Consider the following 25,886-nt stretch of genomic DNA (forward strand, 5'->3'; position numbering starts at 1 on the left):
CCTGCCTCGGCCTCCTGCTCGTCCTCCCGCTCCTCCTGCTCGTCCAGCTGCTCGGCCTCCTGCTCGACCTGCAGCTCGTCCTCTCCCTGCTGAGCCTGCTCGTCCACCTGCTCTTCCTCTCGCTCCTCCTCGGGCTCTGGTGCTGCTGCTACTGCAGGCTGAGGCGGTGGCGCCCTAGGCCTCCTCCCGGCCGCCCTCCTCCTCCTCCCCTGAGGTGGTGCCGACCCCCTAGCTTCACTTGAGGGCCCTGGTGTACTGCCCCCCGTGTCGTAAAGCGACCTAACCGCCCGCAAAGCTCTACGGCCCACCATCTTTGCACAATCACCTACAAGACATAAACAATAAGATTGGATTAGATGGATCATAAACAAGACATTATTATAAAGAGATGCAAAATAAATAAAGCATAATTAAAAAATAACATAATATTACATGTATTAGAAATAATCATCCCCATCGGGATTAGCTGGATCATAGCTCTCATCATCACTATCAGCCATGTTGAAATGTTCAACACTTTCCAAAGGAGCAACTATGTCATCATTGCCATTGCCAATATGTAATCCTTCAAGTAACGCCAAGTCCTTCGCATTTTCCACCTCATCCCCCTCATCCACATCAACATCCATTTCATTGTCTACTTCCATTTCCATAGCTCCGGTTAAGTCAATCTCAAAAGTCCCTTGTAGGCCCTCTTCTTGATAGAACTCTCCATCATATGTGTTTGGGTCGAAGTTGTAGTCTTCGGCGTTTGGGGAAGGTGCTTTACCGTGCGGCGATACCTTGTGCACAATATCCCAACCCTGAAGACGAGGGTCCCTTTGGCACGAGTAGGGGAGATAATAAACTTGTGTGGCCTGTTGAGCCACAATATAGACATCCTTTCCGCCATAGACGGAATCCTGTCGAATTTCTACTAGCCCAAGGGAAGGACTTCGTCTCGTTTCTTGAGGATCAAACCAATGGCATTTGAATACGACAAGGTTAAGAGGTTTGCGACCACGAAACCTAAGTTCGTATATTTCTTCAATTCTTCCATCATACTCGGCCCCATCAAGGCCGCCAATAAAAACTCCGGAATTCATGGTTCTTCGATTGGGCCGGCTCTGCTCGTGTCTTGTTGTGTGAAATCGGTATCCATTCACATCATAACTAGAAAATGACTTGACCCTATGTTCAAAGCCATTGGCAACCTATCTCAACTCTGGATTCATAGTCAAATCGGTTTGGCTCTGCATGGTCAAGGAGGATAGATCGTTAAATTGGAATGTACAAGCAACTGGGAATGTCAATCGGCGAACGAGCTAAATTGCATAGTACCTTTTGTTTGAACCAAGAAATAAAATCGGAGATTCCATTTCCCGCACCCTGATGAAGAATGGTGTCACGTTCTTGCGGGGTAGGTTCCCTTGATAGATGCCAGTTCTCATTAATAAACTCCCTGTAACAACGAGAAAACAAGGAGGTTGGATGCAGAATGTTGACGGCATATTTAATTAACAAGTTCGTGCAAGAAGCCACTTACTGCATGTACGGCTCCATTTCGGTAAGATTGGTGAACACATATATAATGATTGTGAGCCACTCTTCGTTTTTCAACAACAATGAGGTCGCATCACTTGCACTTCCAGGTTGCCCTTGGAAAAGGCTGAGTTTTGATTCATTTTCACCAGCATTGTAACGAGGGGGTCGATTATGCACGCTAGGAAGCTTGTCACCATAGTATGCTTGTGTGAAGTTAGTAACCTCCTCTAGAACGAATGCCTCCGCCATGGAAGCCTCGATTTTGCCCGAGTACATCCATCCCCACGGTCATCCATCCTCTAACATATATATCACCAAGTAATAAATATAACCATGGACTTGCATCTACACGTCGTTCCTACCATCTAATAGGTAAGGATAGGTCCTAATCCCACCCGAGGATGCGTAGATGGTGTTAGTTCCCATGGTCTGGTCTTATCCAAAATAGAATTTCGGCAGCACCTCCCCGCTGTTCTCCAAATACACGTCCCGATAGGGAGATTGTGTATCCAGAGAACAACAGGAAGGTACTGTCGAAACTCTGTCTCGGATCGGAGCAGACCATGGAAACTAACACCATCTGTGCATCCTCGGGCTGTCCAAAAAACGTGGACAATTCGAAACAGATACAGTTATTGATATGCAAAGATCTGCATATTTCTAACCGTATCTCTTTCGAACGGGAGACACCTAACTGGGTTACGTGGAGATACATGACCAGGACAAAGAAAGAGTGGTTATACCTTAGGTGGTGGTGAAGTCAGGCTAGCGGGGCCGTGGCGGGTCGGTGCAGCGGCGAGGCAACGCGGTGCGGGTAGACCTGGGGACACCGCGGTACTCCGACTCGGCTCCTGCAAAAAGAAAGAAAGAAGCAAAATAACGTCAACTCAAAAATTCGGCAGCATCTCCCCTGAACGGTGAGGTTTCCAAACCTGAAAGAAAACCACGGCACGATGGCCGACAACCACATATATATCAAGGAACCACATGCAGCCTAATTATCAACTACTACTACTCTAACTACTACAACTACTACTACACTAACTACTACTACCACTACTAATACCACTACTACAACTACTAACTACTACTAATACCACTACTAATACCACTACTACAACTACTAACTACTACTAACACTACTGCAACTACTACTCTAACTAATGCACTCAGCAAACGTTTTCTTTGCCGAGAGCCTGCGTTTTTGCTCTCGGCAAAAATCTCGGATCTCAGCAAAGGACGTTTTTTCGGTAGTGCATATGAAGCAGCAGTGGCATTATATTCGTTCTGATCTGATGCAGGCATCTGAATGTGGCACACTAGGTCTGCAGATGCATGCATGGTACACTAGATCAATATAGGTTGATCCCTATGCGTACCTTGCACTTCATATAACATATTCATTCTGATTCACATCGGTAAAAGAAAAAAAGACAGAACTAAACGAAAATGATAGGGCGCCAGGAATAGAAACAGTGTACTCCTACCTAGCTATGATGAATACACAGTTGAGTGGGGTATGTAAGTGAATTAGTATGGTTTTCAGCTATACTATTTCTTATTTTCCTGGCGCACAGAAAGTTGATGAAATATGTTTATTGATGAAAATGCATATTTCTGAATATTATTAAAGTTTTTAGCTTCCTGAAATGATATGGGGGCTAGATACGATCCAAATTGCATTTCACTTTCCCATGAAAGCATCTTCTTCCAATTTTATGTCTTTTACAGAGAACTGAGGGTAAAAGTTTAGAGAGTGGTCCTGTAAGTTGTTGCTCAAAAGAAGGTTGGTCCCGAGACTAAACTAGCCTCCTAGATTTTGATGTTGAAATATTTGAAAAGGCTGTGTTGATGAAACTCATGCTGCATGGGAAATTAAAAACCAGGAAATTTTGGACGTGGACATGGTGAGCATGGCTGCAGAATATATGCCTTGATCACCTTCTCTAATTGCTATAATTTTGTTGAGACCACAGCTTATCTAAATCATGATATTTGGTTGTTTGCAGCAAGTAGCGATGGATGAAAGACAAGATCTACAAGCTGTAACTGGAAATGACAAAAGGAATATGTCAGAAGATACAGGTACGAGTGTTTGTGGTGAATATCAAATTAACTCAACTGGTACGGAGGATGTCAAGTCTACCAAAGGATTACAGAACCAAGAATGTTTGGACCAGAAAGAAGTGAGTGTGCCTGCAAAATTATTTTTTGTTTGGTAACCTTATCTGATTCCTGAAATATGGTTGTTTGCAGCAACTAGCAAGGGAGGAAAGACACAATTTAGGAACAACAACTGAAAATAACAAAATGAATATGTTAGAAGATGCAGACGTTCTTGTCTGCGGGCAATATCAAAATGGTCTAACTCATACCAAGGTCAAGCCTACCAAAGGAATACAACTGTTTTGTTTGATTTGCCCTATCTTTTCTATTTTTATGTTCCCTCTGTCCCAAAGAGTATCGTTCTAGTCTTCTAGATTTGTCCAAGAGTACTTGGCGCAACCCTCGATGAACTAGACGAACAAGAATCTGAACAAGGAGGTAGAATCCCTCCGTCGGCAACTCTAGGACGGGTTCAAAAATCAGTAATCAGTAATCTCAACTAACCGGTGGCCATGGGTCCTGACATACGAAGAACCTCAAACAGGATCCGATCGGATCGAATCGATCCATGGGCACGGGGAGTAGATCAGATGAACAACAGCGCTCAGCCACAAATCAATCGTCATAGCGGGAGTCGCTTAGGGAAAAAGGAGGAGTGAGGAAGAGTACTGACTCGGTGCCCTTCTGGCGGAGGATGCAGAACTGCTTGGGGGAGAGGACGGCGCGCCACTCCTCCTCGCTCCTCTGCTTGCGGGGGCGGGACGAATGACTGCGTCGTTGGCGCGCGGGCGGACGTGGCGGGATGGGGCGGGCTGGCCGGGCTGCGGCGGCGGCGAGGCTCAGGCGGAGCGGCGGCGGCAGCGCGCGCGGCCGGGCGTGGCGGGCTGCTGCGGTGGCGGGGCTGTGGCCGAAACGGTTCACCTTGCGGGGCTGCGCCGAAACGGTTAAGTGGTGAAGCCACTTTGCCGAGAGCCAGATCTGGGAGGCTCTCGGCAAACCTTCCCCCTTTGCCGAGAGCCCCCAGATCCGGCTCTCGGTAAAGTTATTTTTTTTCAAATTTCGTTCGAATTTTTTAACTAGCTAACTGCACAAAAAAATATTTAAAAAAAATAAAAATTATTATTTGCCGAGAGTAGCTCTCGGCAAACTGAACAAAAAATGATATTTCTAAACAAAAAATTTTCCCGAGAGCAGCTCTCGGCAAACCTCTTCGCCGAGAGCCAGCTCTCGGCAAACCATTGATCCAGGCCAGGTAAAAAAAAGAAATCTGCGCCGAGAGCGGGCCTAGTTGCTCTCGGCAAAGAGCCTTTGCCGAGAGCAATCCCCTGAAGCTCTCGGCACATAATATCCAAAAAAAAAATTAATAAACAGCAAACGGCTCCGGAAAAATACGAAATTTTGCCGTGTTACAACTTATGCTCTCTAATGGCTATACAAAAAGTTTGGAACTCCAAAACTAATTCGACCGTGACATTGTTTGAAAATCCTAATGGATCCTTCTCAACTTTATGAAACTTATTCGGAGATGTCTCATATTGTAAGAATCATACGCAACCACTTGTGCGAAACATTTTCAATTTTTTACCACAGCCTCCAAGTGTGATACCATGACTTCATTGCAAATATCATAATTTTCCGACTTCGTTTCCTTTTTTAAGAATTTTTAAATCATTGGGCTACATATGTTCGTGGTCTTCGATTCGTAAAATAAAAGGTGAAAAAAACGTCAACAAGATGTTATTTGCCCTCAATAATGCATAAATAGCATGAATATCATTTTCTACTTAATTTTTTCCCGTGTTTAAATCAATCGCTGTTCAAATTTTAATCGATTAAAAAAACTCCTTGAAATGCAATTAATTAATTATATATAGCAAATAATTACAAAAATACACAAAATTTTAATATTGAGTACAACCTGTAGTATGTCTATAGAGAAAAAAGTTTGGAGCATATGAAAGAAAAAATAATTTAATTGGAGAGAGTTAGGAGAAGAGAAATACATGCACATGAAATATAGAAACCACATTTGCCGAGAGCCTGGGAGGGGCTCTCGGCAAATATTTGCCGAGAGCGGCGCTCGGCAAAGAGTTTTGCCGAGAGCAGTAACGGAGGGGCTCTCGGCAAAGCGGTGACGCCGTCAGGGCAGGTCACGGCTATGGGCCCGCGGCAATGTTTTGCCGAGAACCTGATTTTGCCGAGAGCGCGGCCTACGGCAAAGGACCGTTTTGCCGACGGGCATTTTTTGCCGAGCGCGGCTCTCGGCAAAACGGCCCACTTCGCCGAGAGTTGTTGCTTGCCGAGATGCAGGCCCACGGCAATCCTGTCACTTGCCGACGGCCGGTGTTTGCCTAGAGCCGCGCTTGGCAAACGTTTTCTTTGCCGAGAGCCCGCGTTTTTGCTCTCGGCAAAAATCTCGGATCTCGGCAAAGGACGTTTTTCCGGTAGTGATGTTTTTCTGGTGACAAAATATTTCCAATTCCTTGGCTCCTTTATAGTAAAAAATATAGAAGATATAGATATAGATAGACTTGGGTTTAATTGATAAATTGGCCCCTCCTACAATTTGATTCAGGCTCCGCCACTGCCGTATATGGTAGTCCCTCTGCATGACGTTGCCAATGATGGACAGACTCGGCGATCTCTGCACCATCCAGCACATCACGCCGCCGCCGTCGACCTGCCCAAAGCAGCTCGATGCTGGCAGGGCCATGTCGGCGCCGTCGAAGTGCAGCACCATTGCCGGGAAAACGTCCCAGACACCACCGCCGGACGCTTGGATGCACGCCTCGAAGCCGTACCTGTCGGGCACCCTGGCGAGCGTCGTCTGGTTCAGCACGGCCGCCCTGGCCAGCATGTAGAACGGTTCCACAAGGTACGTGAACGTCGTGCCGGAGACGAGCACCATGCCGTAGCCACTCCTCCCGGGGCCGACGGTCGCCACCTCGCCGACCGAGATGCGCTCCAGGCTGACGGAGTAGTATGCCGGTGCCGGCGAGGAGCGGCGTCGACTGTACCCCGGTGCCCGTCAGGGCGGCGAGGGAGCCGAACAAGAGCGGGCTCGTCGTGGAGCCGCCGCTGAGGCAGTACGAGAAGGCGCCGACGTTGAGCTGCGAGACGAGGGACAGCGGCCCGCGGCCTAGCCCGACGATGCCGGAGCACGCGCCGTAGATGTAGATGCCCTCGGACACGGTGGTGCAGCCGAAGCCGACGCCCGGCACGAATTCGCCGCCCAACACGGGGTCGTCTCGTCGCCGAGCGTGAAGGTCTCGTTGCCGAGGAACCCCCTGGTGTGGTGTAGATGTGGGGATCAGCCTCGAGGCCGTAGCCGTAGACGTACTCGCACTCCGCGCCGCCGAAGCCACAGGTCACGGTCGGAGCAGGGCAGCATGGAGAACGACGACATGCCAGGGTAGTAAGAGGGGCCGCCCGCGGGGGTGCAGTTGGTGCACGCGCCGCACTTGATCCAGGTGAGGTCGCTGCCCGTGTCGGCCATTGCTAGCAGCTTCTGCGGCGGCGTGCCGATGGACAGCTCCATGTTGTATTCGTCTCCGGCACCGTCCACCTGCAGCGGTGCCTGCGCAAGGTTTTCATTTTCGGAAATTAAAATTTATCGGGGGTCACAGATAAAGAGGATAAACATGATATATCAGAAATATCAGACCAAATTCAAATAAAATTTAATTTGAATTTAAGTAAATTTAAATAAATTTAAACAAAATTTGTACGAAAAAGATAGATATTTTCTTATCGGCACCTACGGATAAAAATGATATATCGGAAATATCAGGAGATTTCGGCCGAAAAAGGAAACCATGTGCCTGCGTGGTCACGCGCCCGGAGCCGGAGGCCGCGTCGAGCCTGTCGGCGAGCATGGACATGCGCTCGTGAGACCTGCGCGCGGCCTGCGTGAAGTTGATGGCCTTCTCGGTGCGGATCATGGTGGCACGGAAGCCTGCGGCAGGGCCATCGGAGTAGACGACGGGGGTAGCGAGGAAGGAGATCATGATGAGCGCCAGGATCAGGAATAACATGGCAGCCATGTTTGAAATTTGGTTGACGTGCTTTGAAGCGCCAGGTAGCAGTATATATAGTAGGGATATATGTAATTGAGATATAGTTCTAGAATGGCCCGGAATGCTTTTTGTTATTTTCTCCTGTATATGGGATTAATTGGTGGAATGAAATATTTCAGGAGGAATGCACTATAGTATATTTTTTTAAGGTGTCAAAAAGGATAAAATGGAAGCTGCTAACTGATTGTACCGAAATTAACTACTAGCAGTCTGGACAGTCCGGCCAAGAAGTGTGTGTATGAATGCGTGTTGAATTGGGCATGGCACAAGTTCTACGTGAGGCCACGTTGACCTCACTAGTAATTTGTTCAAGTACATTCTAGACACTAGAACTATCCCAATGAATTGCCAACCTTTTTGAAGGTAAATAAAAGATCATTTCCACGGGCCTTGTTTGAGATTACTCACACAAGCATCAGAGAATAGAGTAAACTCAATTGAATATTCATTTAATGTTCGTGAATAGTTCATGTCCAGGGGTATTTATAGAGGTCCTAACCTTCGTTATTTTCTATGCAATGTCTAAAATACTCCCAACTCAATTGAGTACAACCCCTCTATCACTTAGGGGCAAACTGATCATTACATCTTTGATTCAGTGTTTTACACATCTCAAATGATTTTCGAAAGAGGAGCTGTTGGTGGCAAGGCTTCCCGTCTTGAAAACAAGTTGATCTTCTCTTGCTTGCCTTTGACTTCGCTTGAAGTGAAGTGTGTTAGATGGCTTCGCCCTTTGATTGGCAACGAAGTGAGTCAAGTGACTTCATCTCTTGCTTTTTGTCTTCCTGTTTGAGCGAAGTCATTCTTCTGTCTTCGCTTCCTCTTCTTTGCTTCTTCAAATGAAGAAACTTCTAAAACAAGCATTAACAAAGAAATTGTTAGTTTTAGGATGAAGCGCTGGGGACTTGCATGTGTCTGCTCGCTGGTGAAGGCCTGCTCCGAAGGTTTGAATCCCACGAAATTCCTATTTCAAATGAAGGTAAAACGCCGTCCCCGAGCTTCGGAGTTGGCCGTTGGCAGTTCAGAGATGAGCGGTATCTACTTTTTGAATTGTGACGGTAGAGTTTGACCGAAGTCAGGTATAAGTTGAACCAAAGCCGCCTATATCTATGTATATATATTGCGCCTATGGTCCCTGTTTTTACCCTTTGCTGAAAACAAGAGGTCTTGCCACTTATTTTTGTCAGACGATGCCTTTTTTTGAAGCTAAGTTATGAAGTTGCTCGTTGTTCATGATCCACGTGATGGTCATTTCTGAGTCACTTTACAAAGTCACTTGGTTTTGTTTGTTATGTTATGGTTTATTTGATTTCATTTTTATTTTAGATGTCTGTGCTGAAGAGCTTCCACCATTGACTACACCCGATTCTGAAGACGAAGACTTGGCGTCTGTTGAAGTCTCTGATTCTAAGTTGGTTGGTGATGGAACAAAGTCTCTTCGATTTGGCAAATCTTTGATGATAGAGGAGGCACTTCTCCCATGGATGGAAAAGAAGATTCTGAGTGGAGATTAAGATTGCCAAAGAGTGAGACGGTCCAAAGCCACAGCCTGACGAATGTGTTGTTTTTAGGGAGTATTTTATTGCTAGGATTCGTTTCCTGTCCAAGAGTTATTAGAAGAAATACTAGATCCATACAACGTTGAGATCCATCACTTGACGCCCAATGGAATATCGAAGATTGCTCTATTCGTTTGGGTTGTTGAGTCTAAGGAAGTGAGACCTGATATAAGAGATTTCTGCTCTTTGAATGAGATGCATTGTCAATTTAAGAACTGTATGATTGAAGTTGTCAAGGTCATCAATTTCTTTGGTTTGCTGCAATTTCAAGCCTTGTTGTAAAGCTCAGCAAATTGATCCTGCCATGAAACACAACTGGCTTGGTGATTGGTCGAAGTGAACTAGTGATTATTGATTAGATAAGGGAATACCATTAGGCACTAGATGATTAGGGTCTGGGATTACCTGAAGTGCTGATGAGCTAACCGACGACGTCATTACAGTCGGCTGGCACAACAACGCTGCAATGGTGTCAGTTTGACCGGCGTGCCATAGCGGTGTTAGCAGGGCCATAGTCATATCTCTTGCAGTGATTTTGGAGCCCAATATCTATCTAATTTAAGCCCATGGTGTTAGCAGGGCCACAGTTATGCCCTTTGCTCGTCTTTTACCTTCAGACGCATCTAAGCCCCTCCTCTCGGTGCTTCAATGGCATAATTTTTTTTTCGGGGGGTTGGGGGGCGGGGGGCTCTAGCCCCCTACCACCGCTGAGCCCCATCCCCCCACCCCCCATGCAGCCCCACCGCTGGATCAGCCACTACTTGCAACTAAGTCGCCCAGTAGGACGGACCTCATCTTTCATTGTAAAGCATTCGGATGCTGCTTTTACAATCTAGATCTAGAACAATGGTGGTGGGTTTAACGTTGAAGAATAACTGATGCGATAGTTAGATGGATCCAATGACCGACAAAAATACTATCGAGTCTTTATAAAAAAACCGACAGTAGTGATATGTAAACGTCACTGCCGTGTAGTGGCTTAACCCAGCAACACTATCGACTCACAATTTGGAATGGATGAAGTGACATTTAAGCCCAATTTGCCCTTGATCACTTTGCCCTACGTCAGCCAGCAACTTAATTGGGCCGAATTATGACGGCTGTGACACCATAAAAGCAAAAGCCTGAAACACCGCTGAGCCCTAAACAGGGCCCAAATATATCGAGTCTAGGCTAGAACAGGGGAGGAGCGGGATTATTATTATTATTATTGTGTTTCACGCTTCAAACAACTCTACGAAACCATTACATCATGATGATGTTATTCTCCAGAAAATATATAAAATAAGATCCATACCTACAGAATATAATCTTTGTGTCATTCTGATATCACCAAGCCATGTTTTTCAATCTGTACTAAGCAGCTGATTTATTCTAGGAGTACTATTTAATTATGCGTGTACGTGCCCTGCGTGGAAACGTATATCCAGTGATGCAACATGAGCTAATACGAGTATACGAAATGACCAGCAGAGAGAGGCGAGTGTTGCTGTATTCCTCAATTCTTCATAAATTGTCGCAGTTGTATGGCTGGAAGGACAGCATCGACTTCTCCACATCGTACCGGATGTGGAAGTTCATTTGCATGATGTTGCCGACAATGGACAGGCTCGGCGACTTCTGCACGATCCAGCAGCTGACGGTGTCGTCCACCGCCCCGAAGTAGTTCTGCGTCGGCAGATCCATGTCGCCGCCATCGAAGTGCAACACCATGGACGGGAAGACGGCGCCGGACGTCTGGAAGCAGACCTCGTACCCGTCCCTGCCGGGGGCCATGGTGAGGTTCGCCGTCTGCGACAGGACCGCCGCCTTGGCCAGCGTGTACGCCGGCTCCGCGAGGAACGCCACCGTGGTGCCCGAGTCGAAGATGATGCCGCTGCTTCCGGTCCCGGGCGTCGTCGCGGCGCCGATCGAGATGCTCTCCAGGTTCACGCTGTAGTAGGTGGATGCCTGCAGGAGCGGCGTCCGACTGGACACCGGCGCCCGTAAGGGCGCCGGAGCCGAACAGGAGCGGGCTCGTCTTGGCGGCGTCGCTGGTGAGGCAGTAGGAGAAGGCGCCGATGTTGAGCTGCGAGACGAGGGACAACGGCCCGCTGCCGAGGCCGACGAGGCATGTGGTGTTATCGTGAAGCTTGCGCCGAGGCGAATCAAAGTCATGAAGAGCCTGTGGCCGTCGGATGATTGAATGTCAAGTTGGACCATTTTGCCCATAGGGTTAAACCAGCCCCTCCAACTTTAGGTTTTCTAGTCTTTAGTTTTCAACTTTCTAGTCTAGAGTCTTGAGAGAGATCCGCAGATGAGAGCCTGAGTCCCAGTGTCTGTGTAAACCTTCATCTGTATAACTTGGCAAAGGGCCTAACCTTAAGTGTGAAATCAAGCAATCTTTCATATGGAATTCGTGGAAAGTTCTTGTGTTGAAATCGATTTGGTTTTCCCTTTCCCTATACCCCTTCTCTTCTCCACTTTGATGGATTTTGAGTTCCTATGATTTTGGCAATGTTTTGAGTGGATGGATTTGTGACAGGACCTCTATGGAACATCTATGCCAAGTGGTTTGGGCATATTTATCAAGAGCTCATAGATCCACCACTTGGAAGAAAATTTGACAAAGCACCCTAGTTTGAGAGCATGTTTTTTGGGCTAGTGTTCAAGCTTTGATCTTTTGGAGCTCAAATTTTGTGGACACCTTTGTAACACCTTTGTAACTCCCTGGAGAAGGTGTGTACGAACTTTCAGCTCAATCAGAGTCAGCTTGGTCAAGTTTTGCCTTTTTCAACTTTCTTTCGGGCTGCTGGAAACCATCAGTGTGGAACCTCTGCACCGACCTCCGCACGCACAAAGTGCTGAACCTCCACACTCTAGGCTGAAAACTTGGTTTTCTGGTTTTTCTAGGTGCTCCAGTTGTCTGTTTTTCAATCCACTTCTTCCATCCGGTTTCTGAGTTGCCCAAGAAGCTTTCCAAACACTACTGCACATATCTTTACCGAGACAGACAAAAAGCCTTAACCGAGGTAGTTTTGCCAACCACCTCCGCCGAAAGGTCATGGTTAATCGTGCCTTAACGGAGGCGGTTGGCCGCCCACCTTGCTTAATCAAATAAAAAACAAAAAAAATAAGAAAGCCCGTGGACAAGCCCAGCGAGCCCATCCACAGGCCCACCGAGCCCATCCACGTGTCGCCGCTCCGCTCGCCGGATCTGCACCACGGTCACGTCAGCTCGCCAGATCCGGCTGCCTGCTCACCACGCGCCGTTGGAGGGAGAGAGGAGAGAGGGTGCGATGGAGCTAACGCAGAGCTGAGGTGGAGGAGGAACGCCGCATTGCTCACCTGACGCTAGTGGAGGAGCGCCGCCACCTCGCTCGCGCCTGCCAGATCCGGGCTGCTCCACGATGGATCCGGGCTGCTCCTCGTCGAGGCGTGCTAGATCCACCGCCAGAGCGCTGCCGGAGCATACCTCCACGACCAGGACATGTGTCACCGGAACGCCTACGCCCGTGAGAGGCCGCGCCGCCAGGGGAGAGGATAAGGAGGGTGGTGGTGCCGCTCGGGAAGGGGAGAAGGAGAGGGTGATGGAGAGGGAGGAGACGCGCTCGTGGAGGGGAGACTGAGAGGGAGGGAGCACTTTCGGGTATGGGAGATGGAGACCTGCACAGAGAAGGAGAGAAGCCCCGTGCGCGGTCTATCGGGAGAGGACGGGATCGAATAGAGGGAGGTGAGGAAACAAAACCCTAAGTGACGTATTTATATTTGGACGTGCCTATCGGGCCTTGCCTGGGCCTGTGTCGGGCCTCAGCCTTTTTTTTGAGGAAGGACATATAGGAGGTCCGCCTTGGAAAATGGAGGCATTTTTTAAGGCAGTCCACTTATAAGGCCTGCCTCCGTTAATAGATTTTAGGAACCGTCTCCGTAAATCGATTTTATGAGGTGGTTAATTGTGACCGCCTCGATTAATAAAATTGATCGCCTCGGTTAATCCCAGGCATTAACCGAGGCGGTTGAAATTCCTGTCTGCCTCCGAGGCCCATTCTCAAACGCCTCGCATAAGTTTTTATGTACTAGTGAAAGTCATCAAAACTCCTGGAGTAGAATGGAGATTTGTAACACCCCAAAATTTAACTCTTTTTAAAATAGGTTCAAAATGATTTATTTATGAATTTTTGTGCACATGAAATATAGGAAAATAAAATTTTTCATTAAATTAAAATTCATCATAAGCTAGCAACATGTTTGTGCATACATGCCGGTGTATTTGATCTATTTGGTTGAGTGGTTTTGAAGCAAGATTCAAAATGGTTTAAATTGCTTTTGGAAATAAATTAAAAATTGCTTTGAATTAAAGAAAAGAAAATTAGAAAATAAAGGCATTTAAAAAGTTGTAAAAATGTATTTTTGAAAACTTATCAAAATTTCTCATTTTTATTTGAATTGAAAAGTATAGTTGAAATAATATTTAAATTTAGTTTTGATTCAAGGTTCAAATAAATTCAAAACCCAATTGAAAAAGTATTAGGAAAAAAATAATTTGGAAAAAAAACGAGCAAGCCTTGCCTTCTGGCCACGGATTGCTACAGCCGAGGCCGCGCTGCGCTCTCTCATACAGCTGGCCCAGCAGCCGCGTTCCCTCTCTCTGTGCTCTGTCTCTCTGTCATCCTGACCCCGCCTCCTGAGTCGCTGACGAACTGGGCCGCTTGTTAGCCGCGTCTTCTACCTCGTGAACCGCCCGGACTCCGCCGCCGCCGCCAAGGAGTCCGCGTTGCCCCCACCGCCACGTCGTCTTGCCGTGTGCTCAAAGTCCCCTGCCTCGCATAAATACCGACGTCCAGCTTTGGAAGCAAGCCATACCCGACGTACATAGCGTTGTCTCTGTTGCCTCCATGCTTCGTTGCCGCGACGTACGTACACGTCTTCCTGGTCGCCGGTGCTCGTGACTCGTCATCTTCTGAAGCCATCATTGTTCTGATGGGAGAGACTCGGCTGCTGCCATCTGCAAGTGCTAAGTCGGTCGCCTTGGCCGCCGGCAGCTGCGGAACCACTAATGGAGGCGCACGACCGCGTGCATGAAATTCCAGCTGCTGCCTTCTTCTCGTCCTGCATGATCTTCACGTCCAGCCATGCAGGGCCATCAACGATGCTGCCTGTGTTCGATGGTGAGCATCTCCATGCCTTCCTCTCTGCGTTGACTACTCTGCTGCATGCTGCTTTTGCGTTGACTACTCTGCTGCATGCTGCGTTGACTACTCTGCTTTTACCGAGCTCCGGCGAGCTCTGGTCGCCGCTGTACATGGTGCCACCGCCGTTAGCCTGCATGCGTTGCGCTGTTCCAATCTGCTAGCTAGCTTGATGACGTCATATGAGGTCATGCATGAGTTTTGTGGCCGTTTTTCTTTAAGAAAACAAACCTTGAAATACAATAGAAATATACATTTAGATCAATGACTCAGATTAAAACATACCCTTTCGTTGTTCTTTTTACTAAAGAGCCCCTGTATTTTCGGCAAATAAACCCGCGGTCCAAAGCGTAATCACAGGTTGTGTTTTCTTCTTTGGAAAGCGTAATTTCATCGGATTAGATTCAAAATACGTTTTTAGTTATTTACAGATTTGCCACTGATTTTGTTTTAGCCATAACTTCTCCGTTTTAACTCCGATTTGATCTGTTCAACTTACATTAGGTTCGTAATTTCATAATCTACATATTTATTCTACTATTAGATATGTTTTCAACTTTTAAAATTCATCATTAGATTTAATCTATTATTTTATTAAAGGAAATCTTGTTTATTTCATATGTTCTGCGTTTTAATTCCGTTTTAGCCCATTCAAGTTGCGTTAGATTCATAGCGACGACATCTACGTGTTAGTAATAGTGGTTACCATGTCACTACTTCTGGAATTTCATGGTTTAAATTCTAATTTGAATAATAATTATGCAATTGGTTTTATAAACAAAATATGATTTGTTTTACTTTAGTTTTATAATTCGAATCTAAATTTGATTTAATTCAATTTATATAAGCTTTTATATAGTTAAAATAAATGAAGCTTATAGTTTTCTTTACTGCGTATAAAGCAAATCTATCGGTAGATGTATTTTTTTCACCATAGCTTCGATTAGAGTGCTTCTTGCGACTGTGTGTTCGTAGCGATGCGTAGAATCGTGTTTCAAACTCTTTCACTTATTTTTCTATGATTAGTGTACTGTTCTAATTTAGATCTATTATTTGCTTTGTGTATAATTGTATGGATGCTTGTGCGGTGCTTTATGATTAAGTCCAGTCGGTGGGATATACGTGGTGATCAAGAAGAAAAAGAAGAAGAACGTTGAAGATTAAAGCTTATCGAAGGATCGGTGTTTAAGGCAAGTATAGCATGGGGACCATCCTTGTTATCTATTCACCTTTAATCATTTAATTCATAATGCATGTGTCTACCTTGGCAACCATAGTAATTTTCCTAGTACTTAGTTACCCTGTACCTTGATACCTTTGGGTTATTGCATTGGGTAGTATGATGCTAGTGCTCAATTAAAAACCATGATCTTGTAACTTAACTAATGGTATATGCAATAAACACTAAAAGATGTTTTTTAGAAACATGGAACAAGGGGGCTAGAGCATTGAGCTATTTATGGTGCTCTAGATTCCTCTCCCTAAGGACTTATCTGTAAGTGATCATCCGAGACTTACAGTATAGCTGTGAGGGCTACATGGCTCTGGCTTTAGCTCAGTATGAGAACATTTTCTAGCTTATTAGTGGTTACCTTTATTGGCGTAAGAATGGCTTGCCGAATCAGGTATAGTGCGGCCTCTGTCCCCATGTGTATAGGTTGCGTGTCAATGTGCCATCGGGAAGGGGGGCTCTACATCTGTTTGCCGAGTGAATCTAATGGCCCTAACTTGTTAGACGAACCATTGAAAGGCTTCATAGTGAACCCTGCCGACCTACCTTGGTAGTGGGTCAAGAGGCTGATCACCTCAGGCAAAAGGGTAAATCACGACTCACAATGAAAGTGTACAACCTCTACAGAGTGTAAAACTGGTATATCAGTCGTGCTCACTGTCACGAGCGGCCTTGGAACCCTTATGGAATAGATGATGAACACAGATGATACTGATGATGAAGATGCTCACTAATGATTACTGTTTATGCTATTCATTATTCATTTTTACCTGATCACGTGTTTATGGACTTGTGATAAACTTGTTGCCACCCAATAGCTAAAAGATGACTCATTAAAAGCTAATCGCAGTAAACCAGTGTCAGCCTTTTGAGCCTCATGAACCCCATGTTATATTTGTTGAGTATGACATGTTCTTACGCTTGCTTTATTTTCAATTATTTGGATAAAAATCCCGGATGGGTACCAGATTGCTAGAGTTTGGAGGAATTAGACTTGTGATCAACCAGTCAGTTGTCCCTGTGGTGTTGGAGTCTTCGCCTGAAGATCGGAGTTGTCTTTTCGCTGTCTATACTCTGAGGTTATATTCTTTATACTATTACGCTATGTATTTCAGCATTGTCTTTTGATATTACCTTTATTTGTAGCTATATATGAGATTTGACTTCCTGGGCTCACACATGGTGTGTATCTGGTTTTATTCTTAAAACCGGGTGCGACAAGATTGTGCTAGGATTAACGAAGGCTCCAACCCTTATAATTACCCCCCCCAAATGTATTGTTCCTTGACATGAAATCAGTATTCAATAAAGTTAATTCCACTCTTTGATGCTGGCATGATTATTATTCATCCAACATTTGTTTTAACAACTTGTGGACAAAACTTTACCAAAAGTTGGTTAGAAGTTTAATTAGAGATGTTTGAGCTTTTAATGATTGTTTATTATGTCACATATGTTGTACTACAGAGAAAGCTTTTGTATAGTCACTTAAACATCATCATTCATATGATTACTTAAGTTCAAAACATCTCATGTACATACATTGATATATACGAGTTAGTGTCATCACCAGCTTCGGTGAATTATACTTGATTAATAAGTACATCACCTCGTTGGAGAGACATAGTCAAATTTTATAGACAACCTCCTACACCATTCTCTTTCATTCTTCATCAGTTGTCTGGTTTAGTTTGATGCCCTCAACAACTTCATTCAATTCTTGTTGGATATGCACATCTATTATGGGACACAACCACATTAAAAAAATTTACTGTCAACTTCTATACTTGATTTCACATCCCTGACATCATTTAATTTCGTGCTTACTTGCACTGTCAACCTTCTTACAAAATTAAATCAATCTGACCTTGGCTCTGATTGCACTTGTCATAATTTGATACCCCTAATTATACACAATAGACCTCAAATCTTTGAAAGTACATTGCAAGTATGAAATAAGCTCGCACCGCACACTAGTAGAGAATAGACCTTTGATCCTCGGCCAAAATGGGCTCTAGTCCCGGAATTTTTTGCCCCCGGGACTAGAAATACCTTTAGTCCCGGTTGGTGGCTCCAACCGGGACTAAAGGTCCCTGCCCAACGGCTACTGCGCCAGACAGAGGTGGCAGGGACATTTAGTCCCGGCTGGAGCCACCAACCGGGACTAAAGGTATACTTTTACTCCCGGTTGGTGGCTCCAACCGGGAGTAAAGGTCTACTCCCGGGCCGTGGCTGCGCCCGGGGTTGGAAAGTTACCTTTAGTCCCGGTTGGAGCCACCAACCGGGACTAAAGCTCCCCCCTTTATATATCGGCCGTCTCCTTCTTCCTCCCCGAGCCCGAGCTCAGCGTATTTTGAAGCTCACTGCAGTAGTGTTCTTGCTTCCTCCCTCCCTCCATTGTTCCTTCATCCATTCTTCGATTCCTCCGTCGATTTCTTCGATTTCTCCATCGATTCTTCAGTTGTAAAGGTTACCAATCTCATACTCTCATTTTCACCATTGTCTTATCTCATTTTGTTCCCTATATATATATATGGTTCTTTATTGTGGTTTTTTTCATTTGTAAGCAATTTGAGCTCAAAATCACTTCAAGCTTGCATATTTACATGAAAGAAGGTTAAAGTAGCTAGTTGAACTTGCGGACCGTGTTCATCTCGGCGGCCATGTTCTCTGCCGAGCGGTAACAGATGTCAAGGAGGAGCTTTGATTCTACGAGGGAGAGCGGCAACGGTCGTGGAAGACCGTGTTCCCTTCCTCGTAGAATCGGAGCTCTTCCTTGACCAAGTACGGTGCCGTCCGGTGGAGAAATGCTCGCCGAGATGATCACGTAAGCAAGTTCAACTAGTACGGATGGTTATTTATTCACATATCCTGATATCGTCGCAGTAGTCTGTCAATCACCGTACTTTTTATTTTAACTTTTTATGAAATGAAAAACTTAGAAAATTATAGAAAATCTGTACTAGTTGAACTTGCGGACCGTGTTCATCTCAGCGACCATGTTCTCTGCCGAGCGGTAACGGATGTCAAGGAGGAGCTTTGATTCTACGAGGGAGATCGGCAACGGTCGTTGAAGACCGTGTTCCCTTTCTCGTAGAATCGGAGCTCTTCCTTGACCAAGTACGGTGCCGTCCGGTGGAGAAATGCTCGCCGAGATGATCACGTAAGCAAGTTCAACTAGTACGGATGGTTATTTATTCACATGTCCCGATATCGTCGCAGTAGTCTGTCAATCACTGTACTTTTTATTTTAACTTTTTATGAAATGAAAAACTTAGAAAATAGTTAGAAAATTATAGAAAATCCGTACTAGTTGAACTTGCGGACCGTGTTCAGCTTGGCGAGCATGTTCTCTGTCGAGCGGTAACGAACATCAAGGAGGAGCTTTGATTCTACGAGGGAGAGCGACAACGGTCGTGGGAGACCGTGTTCCCTTCCTCGTAGAATCGGAGCTCTTCCTTGACCAAGTACGGTGCCGTCCGGTGGAGAAATGCTCGCCGAGATGATCACGTAAGCAAGTTCAACTAGTACGGATGGTTATTTATTCACATGTCCCGATATCGTCGTAGTAGTCTGTCAATCACCGTACTTTTTATTTTAACTTTTTATGAAATGAAAAACTTATAAAATAGTTAGAAAATTATAGAAAATCCGTACTAGTTGAACTTACGGACCGTGTTCAGCTCGGCGAGCATGTTCTCTGTCGAGCGGTAACGGACATCAAGGAGGAGCTTTGATTCTACGAGGGAGAGCGACAACGGTCGTGGGAGACCGTGTTCCCTTCCTCGTAGAATCGGAGCTCTTCCTTGACCAAGTACGGTGCCGTCTGGTGGAGAAATGCTCGCCGAGATGATCACGTAAGCAAGTTCAACTAGTATGGATGGTTATTTATTCACATGTCCCGATATCGTCGTAGTAGTCTATCAATCACCGTACTTTTATTTTAACTTTTTATGAAATGAAAAACTTAGAAAATAGTTAGAAAATTATAGAAAATCCGTACTAGTTGAACTAGCGGACCGTGTTCATTTCGGCGAGCATGTTCTCTGCCGAATGGTAACGAACGTCAAGGAGGAGCTTTGATTCTACGAGGGAGAGCGACAACGGTCGTGGAAGACCGTGTTCCCTTCCTCGTAGAATCGGAGCTCTTCCTTGACCAAGTACGGTGCCGTCCAGTGGAGAAATGCTTGCCGAGATGATCACATAAGCAAGGTCAACTAGTACGGATGGTTATTCATTCACACGTCCTGATATCATCGCAGTAGTCTGTCAATCACCGTACCCAAACGTAGTATATATATAAATATAAACGATAATCGATTGTTATGTGTGTACACTCCCATTCTTCTGTTAATTTGCGGAAATATCATGTGAATTACTTACCTGCCGTAGTAAAAGACGAGAACACAATGACCATTAAAAATATCATTGTTTAGAGATCTAGATAATTTTATAGTTTCTTAATTTTATTTGTTTATAAAAGGAGAAATTTATAGTGTATTAAAAAATGAGTATAGAGAGTAGATGGCAACTACTTCCGGGTCCTCGGCCTCTCATGGGTATCCAAAGCGACTTAGGCCGGGCCTCCCTCTCATTTCATGTGGCAAGTGTCGTGATGAGACGAAGATTGTGATGGAGTACCGAGTGAAGAAGGAGGGTCCCAACAAGGATCGTATCTTCTACAAGTGTCCGGATCGCAATGTGAGTTATTTTATCGTATTTAATGATTATGGTTAGTTTATACCTATTTTCATGATGGTTGTGATTAAAGTTCTAATTTTTTGTTTTAATTTCAGTGGGATGGCAGTGGACGATGTTCAGGCTTCTACTGGGAGGAAGAGTATGTTGAACTCGTGCAAAAATATCTTGCACAACAGGCAGATACGGCGGCTAATGAGGCAGTGATCCAGCCGAAGAAGCCCAAAGATGTTGCACAATCGGGGGATCTATCTGTTTTAGTTGAGATTGGTCACGAAATCCTTGTGCTCCTAAAATGTATTTTAGCTTTAGTTCTTTTAGTGGTAGTTGGGATTGTCTACATTGTAGCGATGCTTTCATAAATTTGTATCTTTTGTGGTGGCACGCATGTTGTATAAATAATTAATTATGATCTAGGTTTTAATATGGTATTTATGTCATGTAATGTAGATGAGCCATCATTGGATGTATAATGCTGATCGTCGCTCCCAAGAGTTTATTGACGGCGTGCATTCTTTGTTACGTGTGGCCGAGGCAAACAAATGCGATGGTTTCATGTGCTGCCCATGTGCCATATGTAAGAATACGGTGGAATATCCTTGCTGAAGGACTCTTCATTCACACTTGTTCAAGTCGGGTTTCATGCCAAACTATATTTGTTGGACAAAGCACGGAGAAACCGGTGTTGTAATGGAAGAAGGTGAAGAAGAACAATGGGACGACAATGATATTATTCCTGATGGTGCATGCTTCAATGATACTGCAATGGGAGAAGCTGAAGAAGAGGTAGCCGCAGAAGATGAGCCGGCTGATGATCTTTCTCAGGTCATTCGTGACGCACAAAGAGAATGTGAAAGTGAAAAGGAGAAGATCAAGTTCGAGCGGATGCTAGAAGATCACAAGAAATTATTGTACCCAACTTGTGATGCAGGGCAGAAAAAGTTGGGAACCACACTAGAATTGCTGCAATGGAAGGCAAAGAATGGTGTATCTGACAAGGGATTTGGAGAGTTACTAAAAATCCAAAAGAAGATGCTTCTGAAGGACAATGAATTGCCCGCCACTACCTACGAAGCAAAACAAGTTGTCTGTCCTATGGGGCTAGAAATAGAGAAGATACATGCATGTCCTAATGACTGCATCCTGTACCGTGGCAAAGAGTACGAGAAATTGGATGCATGCCCGGTATGCCATGCGTCGCGGTATAAGATCAGGCGAGATGACCCTGGTGATGTTGAGGGCGAACGTCCACGGAAGAAAATCCCTGCCAAGGTTATGTGGTATGCTCCTATAATACCACGCTTGAAACGTCTGTTCAGAAACAAAGAACATGCAAAATTGTTGCGATGGCACAAAGAAGACCGTAAGGTAGACAATATGTTGAGACACCCTGCTGATGGGTCCCAGTGGAGAGCAATCGACAGAGAATTCCTGGAGTTTGCAAATGATGCAAGAAACTTAAGGTTTGCTTTAAGTGCAGATGGTATCAATCCTTTTGGAGAGCAGAACAGTAGTCATAGCACTTGGCCTGTTACTCTAAGTATCTACAACATTCCTCCTTGGTTATGCATGAAGCGGAAGTTCATTATGATGCCTGTGCTCATCCAAGGCCCGAAGCAACCTGGCAATGACATCGATGTGTACCTGAGACCACTTATTGACAAACTTCTCATTTTGTGGAATAAAGAAGGTGTACGTGTGTGGGATGAGTACAAACAGGAACACTTTGATCTGCGAGCATTGTTGTTCGTAACAATCAATGATTGGTCTGCTCTAAGTAATCTTTCAGGACAGTCAAACAAGGGATATAATGCATGCACACACTGCTTCGGTGATATTAGAGGTGTATTCTTGAAAAAATGTTGAAAGGTCATGTACCTTGGCCATCGTTGATTTCTTCCTGCAAATCACCCCGTAAGAAAGAAAGGCAAGCATTTTAAAGGGAAGGCAGACCACCTGACCAAGCCTCGCAACCGAACCAGTGAGGATGTACTCGATATGGTCAATGATGTGAAAGTCATCTTTGGAAAAGGACATGGAAGCCAACCTGTTCCGAACGACGCTAACGGTCACGCACCCATGTGGAAGAAGAAGTCCGTATTTTGGGACCTACCCTATTGGCAAGTCCTAGAGGTCCGCAGCTCCATCGACGTGATGCACCTGACGAAGAATCTTTGTGTGAACCTGCTAGGCTTTATGGGTGTGTATGGAAAGCCTAAGGACACATTTGAAGCACGACAGGACCTGCGTTGTTTGAGAGAAAGAGACAACCTGCATCCAGAGAAGACAGATGATGGACGCCATTACTTACGTCCTGCTAGCTACACTCTAAGCAAAGAGGAGAAGGAAATCATGTTTGAATGCTTAAACAACATCAAGGTGCCATCTGGATTCTCCTCGAATATAAAGGGCATTATAAATGTGCCAGAGAAGAAATTCTGTAACTTAAAGTCCCATGACTGTCACGTTCTCATGACGCAATTACTTCCAGTTGCATTAAGAGGAATTCTACCTCCAAATGTACGTCTAGCCATCGTGAAGCTATGTGCATTCCTCAATGCAATTTCTTAGAAGGCAATTGATCCAACTGATCTAGCTAAACTATAGAATGATGTGGTTCAATGTCTCGTCAGCTTTGAGTTGGTGTTCCCTCCTTCCTTCTTTGATATTATGACACACCTCCTAGTTCACCTAGTCAAGGAGATTTTCACTCTCGGTCCTGTGTTCCTACACAACATGTTCCCCTTAGAGAGATTCATGGGAGTCCTGAAGAAATATGTTCACAACCGTGCTCGCCCAGAAGGAAGCATTGCCAAGGGCTATGGAACAAAAGAGGTCATTGAGTTCTGTGTTGACTTTATTCCCGACCTTGACTCGATTGGTGTTCCTGAATCGAGACATGAGGGGAGACTAAGCGGAAAGGGGACACTAGGGAGGAAAACATATATTGGTATGGATGATGATTATTTCAATAAAGCGCACTACACAGTTCTACAAAACTCCTCTTTGGTAGATCCGTATATTGAGACACACAAGGATCTCTTACGATCCGAGTTTCCAGGGAAGACTGAAGCTTGGATTACGCGTAAGCACATGGAAACTTTCAGCGGTTGGTTGCGAAAAAAATGTCAAGGTGATGAGAGCATCCATGAGCAACTGTATTTATTGGCTATGCAACCATCATGGCATATCGTCACATACAAAGGGTACGAGATAAATGGGAACATATTCTACACAGTAGCCCAAGATAAAAGAAGTACCAACCAAAACAGTGGTGTCTGCATAGATGCCACAGACCCGAATGGGAATAAGCAGACATATTATGGACGCATAGATGAAATATGGGAACTAGAATATGCACCTACTTTGAAGATCCCATTATTCAAGTGCCAATGGGTCAAGGTGACCGGAGGCGGGGTAACAGTAGACAACGAGTATGGAATGACAACAGTAGACCTTAGTAATATTGGGTACAAAGATGAACCATTTGTCCTTGCCAAGGATGTGAATCAGGTGTTCTATGTCAATGATATGTCTACCAAACCAAAAAGAGGGAAAAATGATAATGACTCAACCAAAGAGCCAAAGCGCCACATAGTTCTTTCAGGGAAAAGAGTCATCATGGGAATTGAGGACAAGTCGGACATGTCAGAAGATTATGAAAAGGATGACCGAATTCCACCATTCAAAGTGAACAAAGACCCTAGCATCTTGATAAATGATGAGGACACTCCATGGTTACGACGCGATCATAACCAAGGGACATACGTAAAGAAGTTCACTGCTGTGCCCACTTGATGATATAGTGATTTAATGTAGTGTGTGTTTGAGATATTATGTAATAATTGTGAATTCAGATGTTTATTATGTCATGTTTCAAATTAAATCAATGTTTGATTTGGTGGGATTTCTCTCTCAAAAAGGTAAATTAGGATATTGAGTGATGAAAAATTAAAATATTAACGTTAAAATGATGTGAAAACAAATTTCCTGTCCAAAACCAATAGTTTCAATAATTTTAATTAAACACTACATTTTTGCATTAACGAAATAATAAATATTAGTTACATTATGTTTTATAATTGTAACAAAAAATAAAAAAAGTTAGGTTATAGATTTTTCCTATGTGCAATAAAGAAAAAGAAAATCCATATTTTTAACAAAATAATTTTATGCCTTTTTTTAATTTACTATGTATTTAACAAAAACTATTGCATTTCTATTGTATTTAACAAGACTATTGCTTAAAACAGGCGGGAAACAAAACTGCAGGCCACCTTTACTCCCGGGTGGGAAGCCCACCCGGGAGTAAAGGTGGGCTGCAGTTTCGTGGCCCGCCAAAAAAAAACCTTTACTCCCGGTGCGTGTTACCACCTTTACTCCCGGTTGGTAACACGCACCGGGAGTAAAGGTACCTTTACTCCCGGTTGGTAACTCGCACCGGGAGTAAAGAACCTTTACTCCTGGTTGATGGCTAGAACCGGGAGTAATTCTCTCTGATATATAACCGCCAGCGCCTGACGCAGATCGATCCGCTCGTCTTCTTCCTCATCGAACACCGCCGCCCTCTTCTTCCTCGCGCCGCCGTCCGTTCGCCTTCTGTGACACCGCCACCCTCTTCTTCCTCGTGCGGCCTCCACCGCGCGCGCCCGTGCCCCTCCACCGCGCCCTCCTCCGCGCCCAAGGCCCTCCACCACACCCGAGGCCCTCCACCGCGCCCGAGGCCCTCCACTGCCGAGCTCGAGGTGATCAGTTCGTCGATCTCTTTGTACATTCTCAGACGGTGGCCGGAAACTAGAACATTGTTTCATGAATCTAGAACACTGCCTTTGCTCAATAGAAGAATTTTTTCTATCTTCATAGATCAATGTTTGTTAACGAAATTTTATCCAAATATATTCATGTAGGGTCTTTTTTTTGAAGGATTTGTTGTAGGATATATAATGGTCAAATAGGAACTCAATTTGGATACCCAGTTTGTAAACTAAGCATTTTTTTAGTTTATAAAAAATATCACATGTGATGATGTAAGCAGTTTTGGTTGGACTTGCATGCATGGCTACAGACAATGAAGGAAAACTTCAACGTTTCTTCATTTGTGAACTTTGAATATACAAATATAATATATTAATGTTGCTAAAGTAATATGAGCATTACATATTTTTTTCGAGAAGACTATCTTTAAACTTTATATCATAGCATCAGAGATGAAGTACCGTGCCTGTAGAAGAAGAAAATAAATTCTTATCATTTCGGAAATAGTAATGGTTATATTAGCAATAAGGCACATATACTTACATTTCATAATGACTTATACTTACATTATCAGCATAGAATTTTCTCATATGATGAATGACTACATGGTTCACATGGTACATAGGATCACAACATCACGCACCGACACCGCCCCGGCCCGCCTCACGTCGTCGTCGTCAGCACGCCGGCCCGCCTCACGTCATCGTCGTCAGCACGCCGGCCCGCCTCATGTCGTCGTCGTCAGCACACCGGCCACCGCGCCGACATG

General features: G+C 44.8%; 1 protein-coding gene and 1 pseudogene across 1 annotated transcript; both read right to left on the reverse strand.

Moving 5' to 3' along the window:
• Positions 1-4,245: 4,245 nt before the first annotated feature.
• Positions 4,246-7,673, reverse strand: LOC136488755 (aspartic proteinase nepenthesin-1-like; annotated as a pseudogene).
• Positions 7,674-10,771: 3,098 nt separating this feature from the next.
• On the reverse strand, positions 10,772-11,467 carry LOC136488756 (aspartic proteinase nepenthesin-1-like). Its single transcript, XM_066485581.1, has one exon. The coding sequence runs from the start codon at positions 11,465-11,467 to the stop codon at positions 10,772-10,774; it is 696 nt and encodes a 231-aa protein (XP_066341678.1).
• Positions 11,468-25,886: the final 14,419 nt, after the last annotated feature.

Source organism: Miscanthus floridulus, chromosome 10 (genome assembly GCF_019320115.1).
Source record: "Miscanthus floridulus cultivar M001 chromosome 10, ASM1932011v1, whole genome shotgun sequence".
NCBI lineage: Eukaryota > Viridiplantae > Streptophyta > Magnoliopsida > Poales > Poaceae > Miscanthus > Miscanthus floridulus.

Bases quoted from the DNA above. Each gene is read 5' to 3' on its own strand.
- LOC136488756 (XM_066485581.1), bottom strand. From the start codon at position 11,467: ATGGTCCAACTTGACATTCAATCATCCGACGGCCACAGGCTCTTCATG.